At 37.9% G+C, this 15,535-nt stretch overlaps 1 protein-coding gene across 1 annotated transcript; it reads right to left on the minus strand.

Moving 5' to 3' along the window:
• Window positions 1-9,656: 9,656 nt before the first annotated feature.
• Window positions 9,657-10,772, minus strand: LOC108893170 (N-acetyllactosaminide beta-1,3-N-acetylglucosaminyltransferase 3-like). Its single transcript, XM_018691028.2, has one exon. It carries the CDS (start codon window positions 10,746-10,748, stop codon window positions 9,657-9,659), a length of 1,092 nt encoding a protein of 363 aa, XP_018546544.2. The 5' UTR covers window positions 10,749-10,772.
• Window positions 10,773-15,535: the final 4,763 nt, after the last annotated feature.

The raw sequence follows: 15,535 nt of genomic DNA on the forward strand, positions 1-15,535 counted from the left end.
AAATGATTCACACTATGCTGCTTCGTAGAGATAAGGTGCCATGAATCTTACAATATGAACAAAACTCACAGTGTATACCTAAGCACTTCATACAGAATGACTCAGTAAATAGCTCTGCTTGCTTCCTTGCTTTATTCTTCTTCACAATGTCAGATAGGGACTTACATCATATTCATCTTCTTTAGTGTAATATCTTATTCTCAAAATCAAATACCTTGTTCTAAATATTTTCAAACTAGGATTTTGTCCCATGACTTGATTTCCTATTCACACCACTGTACACTGTTACAGTCTGGAGCTGAGCACAAAAAAGTGTTTTCAAATGGCTGAAACTGCTACAGCCATTTTGTTTGCAGATTCCAAGCTGTCAGTGCCTCTCTGAATAAATCATGTGCATGTTTTAAGAAGAGTTCAACATTTTTGGAAATGCACTCTCACTTCTGTATGCTGAATATGAAGCTATGGTCCGCAGTCAGTATCTTAACTTTGCAAAGGGACCAGAAACAGGGAAACAGTTAGCTTGGCTCTGTGGGTAATATTATCCAACTACAGCATCTTGAAGATTCTCTATGTGCTAACAAGTTAATTAGTGAGCCTATAGAGATACTGCTGGGTGGATTTTGTTATTTTGACAGAGCCAGATTAACTGTTTCCCCCTGTTTCCAATCGTCTAAACTAAGATAACTGACTACTGGCTGTAGCTCTGTATTTATCACACAGATACAAGAGTGATACGGTATCAATCTTCTCATCTAGCTCTCAGTGAGAAGGCAAATAAGCACATTTTTCAAAAATGATGAACAGCTGATCTGCTGATCTGATCTGCTACTGCTATGTTGTGCATGGCTGGTTACATTTACAGCAGCTATGACTACTTATTTGATTTTTAATGCATATTGGTTTACAGCTGTATTTGAACTGAAATATTAAAAGAAGCCGGTGTGCAGATATGATGCTACTTGATTTTAGAATTACTAAAAGTTATGTAACAAAATATCAAACACTAACTATTTGAGAGATATATCCTGCACCTTCCAGGAATGTTTGCTTAACAGATGCAGATGGTATGTACTTATACATTTGCATTTCTGCTGTATGAGAGACAGGATGTTGTATAAATTAGATCTGTGTGAATGTATGTGTGTCATATACATTTATGTAATGGCATAGAGAGTGAAGGTGCATTGTAGTTGCTTCTTATACTGCACTCATAGTTGTGGTGGGACTTGTTATCTAGGACTAAGTTCAGTTTAGGCCTTTCCCCCTCATTTGGCTTCTCCCAGCTGCCTGGGCTCATCACAGCCAACCGTTTTCTTCCCTGCGTCCCAGTGGCCTTGATGTTTCCTGCTGCAAAGGACACTGATTGGCAGAACATTCTGATTAGGCTGGCGAACGCAGTTACACTGAAACAGCTGAGCCCCCGACAAGAACAACAGCCCCACTCTGTAGCCCACTGTCAACAGTTGGTATACAGTACATTTGATGTTCAGGGAGGTCAGCATACAGTACAGTTGCAGCTGCAGAGGGAAGTCAAGTGAGTGATTCATGGTGCATTGGTCCAAACTGACATGAGGAAGTTACACAGCACATTGCATAGTACATTCTGGTCGTTGCAAAACAAATTTGGAATAATGCTAAAAAATATGGCAATAAAAAGTGACAATAATAACTTTTCTTCTCCTTAAGAAGTCCAGGCATTATGAAATCCTTACAGGGGTTGAGTACTGGGTGGGCTGGTTACGTAGGCTGACAGGAAGTTGTTGGGTGTTCTGTGTCAAAGTAAAGCCATGTCCCACACCACATGAAGGCTTTTTGGAAAAGCTGGGGGTAGTCTTTTTCTTTGCCTGGCCTGGCTCCTTGTGGCTTTCCTGCACAGGCCTGGGGGGGGGGGGTTAAACTGACAGATGGCCCACCAATCAGCAGTGCAGACTAAACACTGGTGCTTGTCCTTGGAGCAGGAAAGGTGACAGTTAACAGAGCAGGAGGAGACATGTTCTAAAATTAGAGAAAACACACTGACAAACTGACATTACAGTTTATGGAGATACTGTATCAAGACCATTATCACATAGAATGATAAAGCAGCCCGACATACTAATTTTGTCCCCTGGTATTAAAACTATTCTTGAGTGCAACCTTAACTTGAAAATGTCATCTACAAACTCCATGACAGATAGGAAACTGTAGTTAATTAAATCTCACATGGGAGGTCGCTACTTCCTTTCAATATGATGAACTCAGATACATACACAGCACACATACATATACACATAGTTCCATAAGCAGAGTCTGAACAGAGAAATGCCACATAAGGTGAACAGAACTGACAAATATGTCTCAGCAAACCATTATCTCAAAAAGCTGTGAGCCACGAAAGCCTTCAACGGCATTTCACAACCATGACATGTTGACACTTTATTTCCACATATTTCCTGAGAGCTAGCTTTGCAGTTATCTTCCTTGTTTTGACTTCCTCTTTGCAGCGCCGAGGCTCAATGGTCAAACGAATTGTCTTGTGCACGAGTGTCATCATTGTGAACTCCTGTGAGAGGAAAGAAGAACACCCCACTCAGACTCATCTGCTTCAACATCAACAGGTAAGAGACTGACAGCTCATTTCTAACACTTTCAGCACAGAAGGGAAAAAATAAACAACATCTTTATTAAAAAGATGAATATGCACATGATGCACCTCTTTATTAAGACTTGTGTATGGTTAGAGTGGTGCCAGTGTCTTGTTCATTTATTCTGCAGAGCCATCTTGGATTTTTGCGAGAGATCAGGCCCCCCACTTAGTGTATTTGACAAGCTGAGTTGGACACTCTGTATCAGTGAGTGTCAGTTTGTCAAATACCCCAAGTGAGGTGTCACTTGTCTACAATTCAAGGTCACCCTGGGTGAGCTCCACATGACGATCTACACACCAAGGAAACTGAAAACAGCGAGGCAAGAGGCTCTTCTTGTGAAACGTTTGAGGATATAGACAAGGAACAGAATTTACAGTGGTTAAAGTGGTAATGGTGAGGACAGACAAAAGCTTAGTCAGTGTATCATTTATACAGCTGTACGACATTTAGTAAATCATATGCAAATTACTCATACACATGTAACTGTTATAATGTTCAGACAGAGCAGTTTATTCCATGCGAATCTAATTATCTGTTATTCTCGAATCAACAAAGTCTTCACAGAGATGCTAATATGTTTATATGTTAATACAGACTCATAGCACAGTCGAGAAATGCAATGTGCATCCAGACATTTATAAAAGTTAAAATAACTTTATCAAAAATGTGGTTCAGAACCCATGGCAGCATATGAGGATATGAGGTTTGAGTGTCAGAAACAATATGTTGCCCATGATGCAAATGAACAAAAAATAAAAACCTTGACTTATCTTTTTCATGTAAGAGCAAATCAACCGTAAAAGTACTGTAAAACTGTCAGTGTACAATGAGCTTCTACCTCAACAAAAACTAAAGAAATAATTAAGAAGACAGCACATCTGTGAACTGTTTGCTTCATTCAGTATTTTGCTAAATTCTTTTGTTCAGCCTTGATTAAAGTGTCCTGTCTCTGCCAACATGTGGGACCACATGTCTTCTCAGTTTCACGAGTAAAAATTAGACCCCGACATATGAAGAGAGGAGGGGAAAAAAAACAGGCCAATAAAATACACAGTGACCCAGGAGCCTCATGTGTCCTCTCATACCCTCTAAACTCTAATGTGTTTGTGTGTGAAATGCATTGACTGTGTGTAATAAAGGTGAATGAGGTGCAGTTTTTACCGGTTGATGTGTGATCTTTGTGTCGTATTTATATTCTGAGGTCGTATAATTATATGTCATTTACTATCTAAGTGACTTCTCAAAGACCACACATATCAGTCTGCCTTGCACTTCCTGTTCCTGTGGGGTCATGCTGCATTTCCTATATGCATAAACCTGTTTCACATTTGAATACCAGTTAATAGTTACATTCTCACTTTCCCAAATAAGGCTTCTTTTTAAAAGTCGCAAAATCACACATTGTCAATTACTCACATCTACCACTCCTCTCCATCACTACTTCAGTGTCTTCTATTGGACATCATTGCATGGTTGGTAACACATGGTGTGAGTCTCTGTCTTGGCAGCACATTTTATTTGTTTTATTATTTTTTTTTTCACACTGTGGCTGTGGTTTGCATCTGCATCGAATATTTCCACACCCAACCTTCTATCCTGTGTGTTAGGCCTGTTTGGCATAAACATTTTATTTGGTATAAACAAAATGATGCGGATAATGTTCAGTCCTGTTGTGTCTGCACAGTATTACGTGTACAGATGGACCAGATCTTGTTGTTTTTGAGGCACTCCCATATACAGTTACTTCAATCAGCTGCATTCAGCAAATTTAAATTTATTTAATTCTGATTTTCAAGTTTATTCATATATCTGTATATTTTACATTATTAAGTACAGCAGCCAAAAACTGTATCATGTTATTCTTACTGATTTCCAGATAAGTTTTTGTAAAGGTTGTCCAAATGTCGAACTGAACTGTGCTCTGTAACCGAGACCTGTCTGGCTTCCAAGGTTGTTGGAAATGTTCTTGAATTAACATTGGCCTGGAGCAGGTCTACAACACATGTTTTAAATCCATACAAATAACTCTTAGTCTGTAAAAGGATCTTTTATATATATTTTTATAAGATCAATTTCCCATTTAACACAGCACAGACATTTACAGTAAGGTGTCCCAGGCTGGACATCTGTCAGTACGATTTGTTGATCTCAACTGATTTAATCCCACAAGAGTGATTGGCCTCCAGTAATGCCAAATTGTGCAATACCACATGTATTTGTGTTGCTGCACCCGTTTCTAAAATGAAGTCAAAACCACACCTGCAATACTGCCTGACATCAATGGGACTGCAGTGTCAGATGTACAGTTACTGTCTGTCACACATTTTACATTACATGTTTTAACACAGACTCCAAAGTTGTCTGTGTAAGTGGTGGATTCACGCCAGACATGCCATACTCTATCTTAAATTATAGAGAGTGAATAACAAGTAAGTGATATGCAGTAATTTCTGACAGTTTTGCATAGGGAATCAAATTTACACCGAACACTGTAATAATCACATAGTTCTCCGCTTCAAACTGCCTTGCCATGTGTCTTATTAATTTCCTGTCTCCTTTCCTGCTGTGGTCTGTCAGACGTTGCTTGCTATAATACAGTTTGCCCAGTAAGTGGTGGTAGAGCACCATTCTTTGATTTGTTCTGCTCATGAGGTCAGTTTCACATAAAAGAGTTTCATAACAAGCAGATGAAGTAATTTCATTCTAATTTGTCCCGTTTGTCAACAAGCACAATGATATTTTTCTGTTTACAGAGCTACAGTGCACAATCTCTGTTAAACAGGTCGTCTATAATTGCAAAAAAGATGCTACAAACAAATGTAGGTGTATTTGTTCAGACACGTTATCTTTACATCTTGCATTATCAGCTTTCTCTGTCATAATGTTCAGTAAGTTGTGCTTAAACTAAATGTCTGTAGCCCTATACTGTACATTTTCTAAACCGTAATGTATTCATCTTTTTTTTTCCTGTAGTCTAAAAGGTGAGCAAACCAGTCAAGCATCCAGTAATTGTTTGTAGAGTGTATGGGATGAAGCTGGTGCAAATGTATAAGTAACAATCAGATCTCTTTTTTCACATTTACTTAATTCTGAATCTGTGCTCAGTATTTTGACAAAGTTGCATAAACTTTTGATGTGTCTCATTTATCAATATGAAAAACAGTCAAAGTACTTTTTAAAAAATGTCTCATAAGTACTCCTACTAATTGGTGATATCTAACTGTCTGCTATAATTTCTGACACTTAGAAGTCTAATTTAAACAGTGAAAAGGATCACAAAAACAGCAACACCTCAGGTCACAATTGTTCCCTGCTACTTTTTAAAACTTTAATATCGAGGAGGAATATCATTGTTAAGATGCTCTCTAACTGCGGCACTCACCGTGAGTAATGCGGTTTTGTTCCAATGATAACAAATATTGTGCATGGGCCAACATATGGGATTAATTTTAGATATTAGGGAAAAGAAAAGCATTTGAACTGGGAGCTAATGATTTGTATCTGTTTTCTTTTGAACAACAGGGAGGCAAAAATGTGATTTAGTATTCCACAAAACACACAGTGAGGCTTTTTGGCCTGACAGTGAGAGAGAGGTGAGGGATATACACTGCAGAAGAAGTGTCAATAAATCTCAAAACATGCTCATTTTTTAAAACCAGAATTTAAACATTTTGATTTCTCGTGTTCCTTTTTTGTTTCGTGTGTCTCATTCTCTAAAATCTCAGAAATCCTTCACCAACAGTGTCTACTGTGGAAAAAAAAACAAAAAACAGTCAAGATGGTGTTGTAGTGTCTATGTCACGATCACCTTTATCACTCACTTCAAATATCTTTGAGGGCCTTCTCAACATTTTCACACCACAGTAACACTGGGCTCAATAAGTCTGTGGGATTCTCTGCTGTCCTCCCTGTAATTACATCCATAAAATGTAGTTATTTTTCTCTGGAGCATAAATAACAGAGGGACATTTGTAAACACAGCACATGCTGACAGAACTTGATTGTGATTCTAAGAGCAGTTTCCTCATCTGTGTTTCAGAAAATAAGGCTCTAGCTTTATCTAAAGCCCTGAAAAGAGGTTTTATCAATGAAAGAACACATCACAAACATGGCCTGTATTTACTGTTTACATTTACAACTCCTTAAGGCAGGAGGTGAAAACTAATGTAAACTTGCTGGAACTAGAACAATTAGTCGAGTAATCGATTAGCTGATTGACAGAAAAGTAACCAGCACCAATTATGATAATCAAATAATCGATAAATAATTGCTGTGCCTGATAAAACATGCCTAATAAATAATTAGGCATGTTTTACTGGTTTTACTGGTTCAGGCCTCTGCAGTGTGAAGATTTGATTCTTTGCTTTGTGCATGATAATAACCTGAATATATTTGGGTTTTGGATTTAGGCTATGAGAAATTGTAACAAGCATTTTTCACTATTTCTAGACATTTTATGGATAAAATGATTAATTGATAATGAAAATAACTGTTAGTTGCAGCCCTAGAACAAGTGATGGGGTCGCTCTCTGTCAGCGGTTAAGTTAAATTTGATTGATAAAACAACATAAAACTACATTTCACATTTAACTGTTAAAAACAAAACCATTTAAATAACAGCTTATAAACAAAGGAGATGAAAATAAAATGAAATCCTCCTTACAAATACCTGATTGCAATCCAAAAGAAAAAATGACATGTATGACAGGTGATCTTAACCTACTGCTGAAATCAGGAAGACAATCCATAATATACTTTGTTAACATGTGGGTAATTGTGTCCTAACCTCTGACCTGCACCCCTTCACCCCACTCAGTCTAATTTAAAAAGCATTATGATCTTTCAGCAGATTCACTTGTGTCTAAAAATTGAACAGAACATTTTTAGTGTCATTTTGCCAAAGCTGGGGCACAATGCAGAGGTGCATCATTCTCCAGATTTTTCTCTAAATCTCACTCAGTAATATCAGAGCTTTCACATGAAATGTGCATTAGCAAACAGATAATCTAGGTCGACTGCAAAATGATAGGTATTTCAAATAAAGGTGTATTTGCAGGATCAAGAAATTGATTAAATTTCATAATGAGGTGAAAGATATTTAGGCAAAAAAAAAAAAAAAAAAGTTTATTAGATTTCCAAGATTCTTTGCTTTCACACACATTTCTGTAATTGTCACTCTTCCTGCTGCCAAATGCACCAAAGTCTGAAATCCATTTGTAATAAAAATTAAATATGCAAATAGGGAAATGGAGATTGGAAGCAGAAGAATTCTAACTTTTGTCTCCACATATTTTCATAGGTTTCTGGCTCGTGTACGCTTTGCAGAGAAAAATAGGTCTAATCCTGGTCTGAGATTGGTTGTAGGCTATTTTCTTCAGTGATGTAGGTGAAATTAGGTTAAATGTGCAAAATACAGTTCTTTACACATTTTGTCTTCTTCACAGATCACTTCAAGTTTGGCGATATTTTTACACTCTCTTGTACACACATCATTTTAAGATCTACTCATGGGAGGGCTGCTGCAAAAGCTTCAGCTTGTGTTTCTTACAGTGGTTTGTGGTGGATTTTGAGGTCTGGATCATCGTGATGTTGTAGAAACCAGCTTCTTCTCAGTTTCTACTTCTTGTCTGACTGCGTGACATCTGCATTCAGAATTTGCTATTTTGCTATTTGATATTTAGCGGAATCCATTCCTCCCTCTATCTGTGCAACATTTCCTGTGCCACTGGCTGCCACATAGACCCAAATAATGACATTTCCACCCCCATGCTTAACAGTTGGCAAGGTGTTCTTTTCATCGCTTCTTTTTTCCTCCAAACACACTTTTGGTGAGTGTGGCCAAAGAGCTCAATTTTAACTTCATCAGTAGCACTTCACTTTTGCCTCCAAAATGACATGGGCTTATTTGGATGTTACTTTGCAGACTTGAGATGGTAACTTTGGAGGGTAGGACCATTTCAGACCTTTTTGTGCATCAACACTACACAGTGTAAGAAAACTTTACTTTGACAGTTGCTCTTACCTGACATTTCTTAATGACATTTTGCCCAGTGGAAATTTCAGGCTATAGCACACTTGGATATGTTTTTATAGGCTCCATGATGGTTTGAAGAATCTGGAAACGTAGAAACTTTTGCACATGGTACAATTAGTCTCCTTTTCCTTCTTTTTTTTTCTTTTTCTTTTTTTCATTTATAATATAAAAAGCAAAAGAGCATTTCAACATTTCAAAATCAACAAAATAAGTAATTTGCGCAGGGGTGCCTACATTTTTGCATACAACTGCATGAACATGAAGTCTAAATGAGAAACACATAATAAAATATTGACTTCTCAACTCTCATGTTGCTTATTCTAACGTGGCACCTTAATCACACTACACTGGCTTATCACTCAGCTCTATTTCTTTCATCTCACCTAATCACTGTCTGGACGGGTCGAGCTCAACAGATTCAGGGGTGCAAAGACCAGTTCAGTAGCTCTGTCAGAGAGGTTCAGTTAAAAGTTATTGGAGAGGGTGGCTGAATATTAAGTGTCACTCATCTTTTTTTTTTTTTTTTTGTTAAGCATCCATGGTAGCTTAGGCTAGTGGGCCAAGGGTGGTGAATCTCCACCAAGGATTTACAATTGAAGACATTCAGAGCAGCAGCACTGTCTTAATTCTGATGTACAGAGCTTAAGCTAAAAGACTAAGCTACAGAGAGACAACTGCCACTTAATACCACCTATAGTATATATAAAACATATATAAAACATATCATTATCTTGTTACCAAGGAACTATTTTACTGTACCCAGTACACAAAGGTGTGATAATATTGCCAGCACTTTTCAATATAATGCAGTCCAGTGCAAAACCATTACAAATGACAACCTCAGTAATAAAATAGATGGTTCTCTCTGGATCTCTCAGTGTAAAGATAAAGCGTTGTAAAGGTAGAATATATGGCAGCTGTTGTTGTATTGGATTGTATTAGATGACAATGAGTGTAAATGAGTGCCAACAAACTCTGTCACCACCTTTAAGTCACTATTTGGCATCAGCAAAGCATTCCTGATTAGGCTCATTCAGCCTGTGCCACATAAGATACAAGTCAGCTGGCAGGAATCTATGAACGAGAAGGATTTCTCTGTAATAACAAGGGTCGTAGTTATCGATTTTGTGGGAGGGAATGTATATTCCTGCTGTCTGCACACCAATATGAGACTCAGGACTAAGTCCTGCTTTAGCCAGGCACATGCCCATGTAAACATCATCAATAGGGTGAATGGTGATCGATTGGGATATTCTGTATATGACCAAAGCTGTGTATCTGGATAAGAGATAGCCCCCACCACCACAGTAGGGGGGATATGTGTCTGACTCCTGCACCTGAACAGGGATATAATACTTATTCCATGGCAATCTTATGGGTCCAACATTCTGGATCAGATGGCCAATAAAGAGGTGTTTGCTTCCATCATTGTCCTTAAGGCTTTGGAGATACTGAACCATGTTGTCTGTATTGGCAAAGACATCATCATCACCATTTAGCAGGAAGTGAACATGTGGACAGTTTCTTTCCATCCATTCTAGGAAGAGTATCTGCTTCAAAGTGAGGTTGAAGAACGAGTCATTGAAATCCCACTGTAGAATGTCACTGTACTCGCGTTGCTCCAGTTCAAGGAATTTGTTCCACCTCTTTTTCTCAAAACCAGCGCCCATCGTTCCTGAGATGAAGAGCCTTCGGATCCACACACCATTGTGTGACCTCTCTTTAGCCCAGGTTTTGCGCAGCGCCACCCGTCGGTCATGGTTTGCTGCAGAGCTTTTGATGACCAGTAAAAGGAAGACCTCTGAAGATCTATCAGCTCCTCCACATTTGTCGGGAATGTCCAGTAGCATGGGAAAATGTCGACAGTGCTGATAGTAGAGAAAGTCTTGTATTCTACCAGGAAGAGAGCTGAAGTTTGTGACGCTAGCAGCAGACATGTTTTGTTGACATCTGGGCCAGGAGGTATTTTTGGTGAGTGGCGTTGTTTGAGTGCCATTCTTTTTCCCGTATTCTTGGGGGCAGATGGTTTTATGATCAGTTAAGTTTATCTCTTTATTGAGATAAATGACCACGAGAACAGCTCCCATTAGCAACAAAGTTCTTACTCTGGTGTTCGTCTTCTTTGAAACTCTGCAATGACACACAAAAAGTTTTCTCATCATCTTATCTCAGTCTGACATAATATTCCACAGACTACAGTCAAAGCAATTTGGGTTTATTTCATTAATTTTCCTTTTCTTTCTTTCTTTTTTAAATATACTTATTATTATTGTTGTTGTTGTTGTTTTGGTCCATCACTGCTATGGTTACATTTTTGTGTTGGTCTTGTTTGTTTGTCAAATTCACATGATGGGTTTCTTAGTGCCATGATAATGTCACACTACATTTGCCTTGACAGCAGTCATTATTTGCATGGTCACAAAAGGTCCCTGTCAGGAAAACAGTTGTGTTGTATCACTATACATCTAGAGGCGCTACAGTGCAGTACAGGTTCTACAGTGTGACAAACACACAGATAATTTCCTGTCTGGATATAATGGCTGTGCTACATGCAAAAAAAAAGCAGTCCTAGAAAAATGTGTAGACAACTGTAACTTTGAAAAACCACTGATTGTTTCTTGGAAAAGACTTTCAAAACTCAAAAACTCAGTTTCTGCTTTTCAAGTTACTGTGACTGTAAGAAAACATAAAGAATCTTGTCCTGATGGGCCAAACCGGTGCTGTGTGTCGCTTTAAGATTTTTCTGCAAAATGTGAAAATAAAACTTTAGCTAACTTATACCATCTTGTACTGAGATTCTCATCGTCCTATTACACCAAATAAACAACTAAACATTACAAAAATGTAAATGTCAGCCCTCTTCTACTTCTTATTTACATTTCAATACAAATAATATGGCTCGATATAGCACCACAGTTCTTCTTTATGACAATATATTTTTCAATAAGAGGAAACTGCAGACTCCCTCGCACCAGTCTACTGCCCTGTGCTACCACAGCTGCAGCCTTAGGCCTCATAACAGCTGCTAACTCAGCGTCTTCAAGGCAGTCTCTAAAAAAACCCCAAAAAAAACCTAATAAAACTAATGTAATAAACAGCAGCAGAGCAAAATAATTTGACAGGCTTATGTGCAAAATGTAAAAATAATACTTCAGGTTTACAGTCGTCCATGTGATTAACTACTATCCCTGCATTCAGCCATACTGACACCTGCTGGTGATTCACTGGTACTCATTGGTATTAAGATAAGTTAAGATAAGATAAGATAATCCTTTATTAGTCCCACAATGGGGAAATTACTGACTAACAATGTCACTGGCAAAAAATAAAACTATCACTGAGACTGAAAACAATAAACTAACACTTTTTCTCCATGTGGAGAACATATGGGAAAACCTCTAAACTTACATTGCCTGTGGCTTGGCTCAGTAATCAACACAGGACTTACTGCTCCACAGTATCAGAGAGACAAAATGTAGCCAAACAAGAAAACACATTATCTGCTGTTGCTTGCTTCCTGCACACTGTAAAAAATAATATAAAATAAAAATACAGCACATATCTCAGGGCTTTAAGGACCCTATCATCTTTTTAGAGAAAAAAAAAAGTTGATGGATGTTCCACAAACTGGACATTTTTGTCTTCAAGGAAGAGTATGAACATAGTGAAATGAATGACAGGAAGTAATAAATAGTCCTGGGTCTCCAAAGATCTGAGGAATATGTGAGGGATTTGCATTTTACTATAACTGCTTTTAGGGTGAATACCTACTTTACCTGTTTGGTAGCATTCGACTGTGGTCACAGACTGCAATGCAATTGTGTGCATGTTTGGAAGACAGATGAATCTAAAGTAGTGGTACAGTAGTCAGAGGACTGAGATTAATAAAATAATTGTATGACCTCACCTTAAAGTGTCTGACCTTTTAGCCTCCTTCTCATTCACTGATCAGCGCGAGCATATTAGACCAAAATCGGTAGGATGACATACTCATTTCGCGGAAAAAAAAGAAAAGAAAAAAAAAGTTGCTGTGATCTGAAAAGTTTAACTGTCGGGATTTTTTTCGTCTGCCTCTGCACAAATATACCACCATTTACCAGAGACAAGTTATGGCCGAGTTTTGTGTTTGTCGGTGTGGCTTTAATAAAAATTAAAGCAGCTGAATTTCTGAATTTTTCCCCATTAAATTGTGCTAACGTTTAAAAACCTTAAGGTCTCATCTACAAACTTGTTCAAAAGACCTCATAACCATTCGTTATTCCAGCGACAAAGTGGGCCTAAATATGGCATAGAAAGACACAGAAAATATATGGTATATGGTAGGTTCAAATGCTGTTCTTTATAATTTAATAAAAAGGGAACATTATCTGCTGATTGACTAATATTCGTTTTCGTCTAAGTCAACACATTCCTGTGAAATATAAGCTACTTATATAAAGTAATTAAGCAAATTCAAATGAAATTCACTGGAACATGAATTAAACCAATAATTAAACCAATATTCAGTAATAATTACCTGAACATGTTGGTGAATCAATGCTGTTGGTGAGTATCCCTCTGTTAGTCTGCAGAGACTGTTTGGTTGTTATGGCACAGGTGACCCTTCCGTTGGTATTTTACCCTGGGTTTCGCCTGTCAGGAAGTACAAGAGTACAGCGCACGCTCCCAAAATGTTACATGATTCAAATTGTTCGAATAGTTTGTTCATTTAAGGTAAAGGGGAGCATTTAGTGAGATTTCAACAGACGGAGAGAAACAGCCTGGAGGGTCAAACCTGCCTGAGAAAACGCTCCAGAGGACAAACAGGCTCACTGAGGAATAATAAAAATGATGTGACCATGTCATGGCCATCGGATGTTCAGTTTATGTTGTTTGAGAGCTGTAGGTGACAGTAGGTGTTTCTTTGTGTGCTCCTCACTGCTTTTGATTAAAATAGAACATGGCCTGACTTAAACTTGGCTGGTCTGTGAGATGGAGGTGGAGGCTGAGGTGAAGTCTGATAGAGTCTGATCCATAGGTACCATGAACAGTCACAATAGATAATAATAATAATAATAATAATAATAATAATAATAATAATAATAATAATAGAGAGAAATCTCTTCTCTAACAAAGGAGGTCTGTTGGTCCCCTTGTCAGGCCAACAAGACTCAGTTTCACACAGGTGACTCCTGAATTTATTAAGTATTAATACAAAGTATTAATAGTGTTTTGATAACGCTTGTTTTATGCATCTTATGAGTGAAAATGACCCTTCCCCCTCCACCCCTCACTATGCAGCTGAACCTGCCACAGGAGCTGTTGATCCAGTTTTACATAGTATTTCCTCAAGTCAGTCAGTGTCAGTTACAGTCTGGTCTGGATCAGCCCCCAAACAGGAACTGGAATAGGCTGCAACAGACAGTGAAGTCTGCAGAGATGATCATCAGCACTGATCTGCCCACTTTCCAGGACTTCAGGAAAATCTCTACAGACCCATCACACTATGGACATGTTCATCAGAACATACTGTAGAACCTAATGTCTTTTATTGCCCTCTCTTCAAACATGTATAAAATGGATATATCCATTCACTGTGTTGCCCTTTTGCATAATAACATGCCTTAGCTAATTTGAATACTGATAAATACTGATATCAAATGCAAAGTCTTTGACAAACACTTCCTTATCTAGTCCCATTGTTGCTGTTCTTTTGTTGCCGACAGACAGGCTCATTGTACCACAGTTGATATGTTTACTTGAGAGGTGTCAGTAGATACAGTGGCCTCAGAAAGTATTCATACCCCTTCACTTTTTGCTCACCTTATCGTATTGTAGAAATAATGTTAAATCAATTCGATTTTTAACAAATTAGCATGCTTTCATTTTGTCATTTTGGATTATTGAGTGTAGACTGATGGGCAAAAATGGCAATTTGAGCCATGTAAAGTTAAATCTACAGCACAACAAGGAGTGCAGAAAGTGAAGAGTTCTAAATACTTTCTGAAGCCACTGTTTGTGAATATAGTGGTATCAACCATTTTAATATGTTTAACCAAGTATCACTTCAGGAAGATACTGACGCCTTAGTATTGCAAAAACAAATGATCTCATTGTTAGGGTAACTCCTGACTTTTTGGTCAGCAAGGACTAATAGGCTTTAAACAGATGGCAGTGATGTAACATGTCCAAGATAAAACAAAGAGGGAACTTTAGCATCATAACTGAGATTTACCAGAAACTTTAAAACTGTTCATTGCAGTGTGTGATTCAGCTAAAGTAACAAATAGCAAATAACATAAGTAGAGCTAACACCTTCTCACTCATTTGCATTTTGAGGCGCTTGTACCATTACCAAATCAGTGTTTTCATTTTTATCCTAACCACTACAGCAGAATGATGGACAAAAAATAAATAAATAATAAAAAATGGAAGTGGCTCTATGCCAGAGCAGGTGACAGATGTCTTTTTGTTTCCTGGTTCACAGTTAACTCAGTGCTGCTGCGAACATCACCAGTTTATATTTGTCCAGTGATCTAGAGGTACAACAAAACTTGTGTAAAGAATAAGTTTTGTGTTACTCTATATTCTAAATGTCAGTTCATTAGTCTCTCTCGCAACACTTTTTGTCTTCACTACCATGTCTGTTGCCCCAAGCCCATTCTCTCCTCCTGAAAATGTAAATCTTTAAAAGTGATTCACAAAAATATAAAGATTCATTTCTAGCCACGCTAGCAGCTTGGCTGTGGGGACATCTGTCTTTGGTTCAGAACTAAACATCGCAACAATTGTTGGATGGATTGCCTTGAAATTTTGTACAGGCATTCATGGTTGGTGGACCTGCTGAGTTTGATGATCGCTTCACTATTCCTCTAGTTTGACATTTTTTGGTTAA

Source organism: Lates calcarifer, linkage group LG20 (genome assembly GCF_001640805.2).
Source record: "Lates calcarifer isolate ASB-BC8 linkage group LG20, TLL_Latcal_v3, whole genome shotgun sequence".
Lineage (NCBI taxonomy): Eukaryota > Metazoa > Chordata > Actinopteri > Centropomidae > Lates > Lates calcarifer.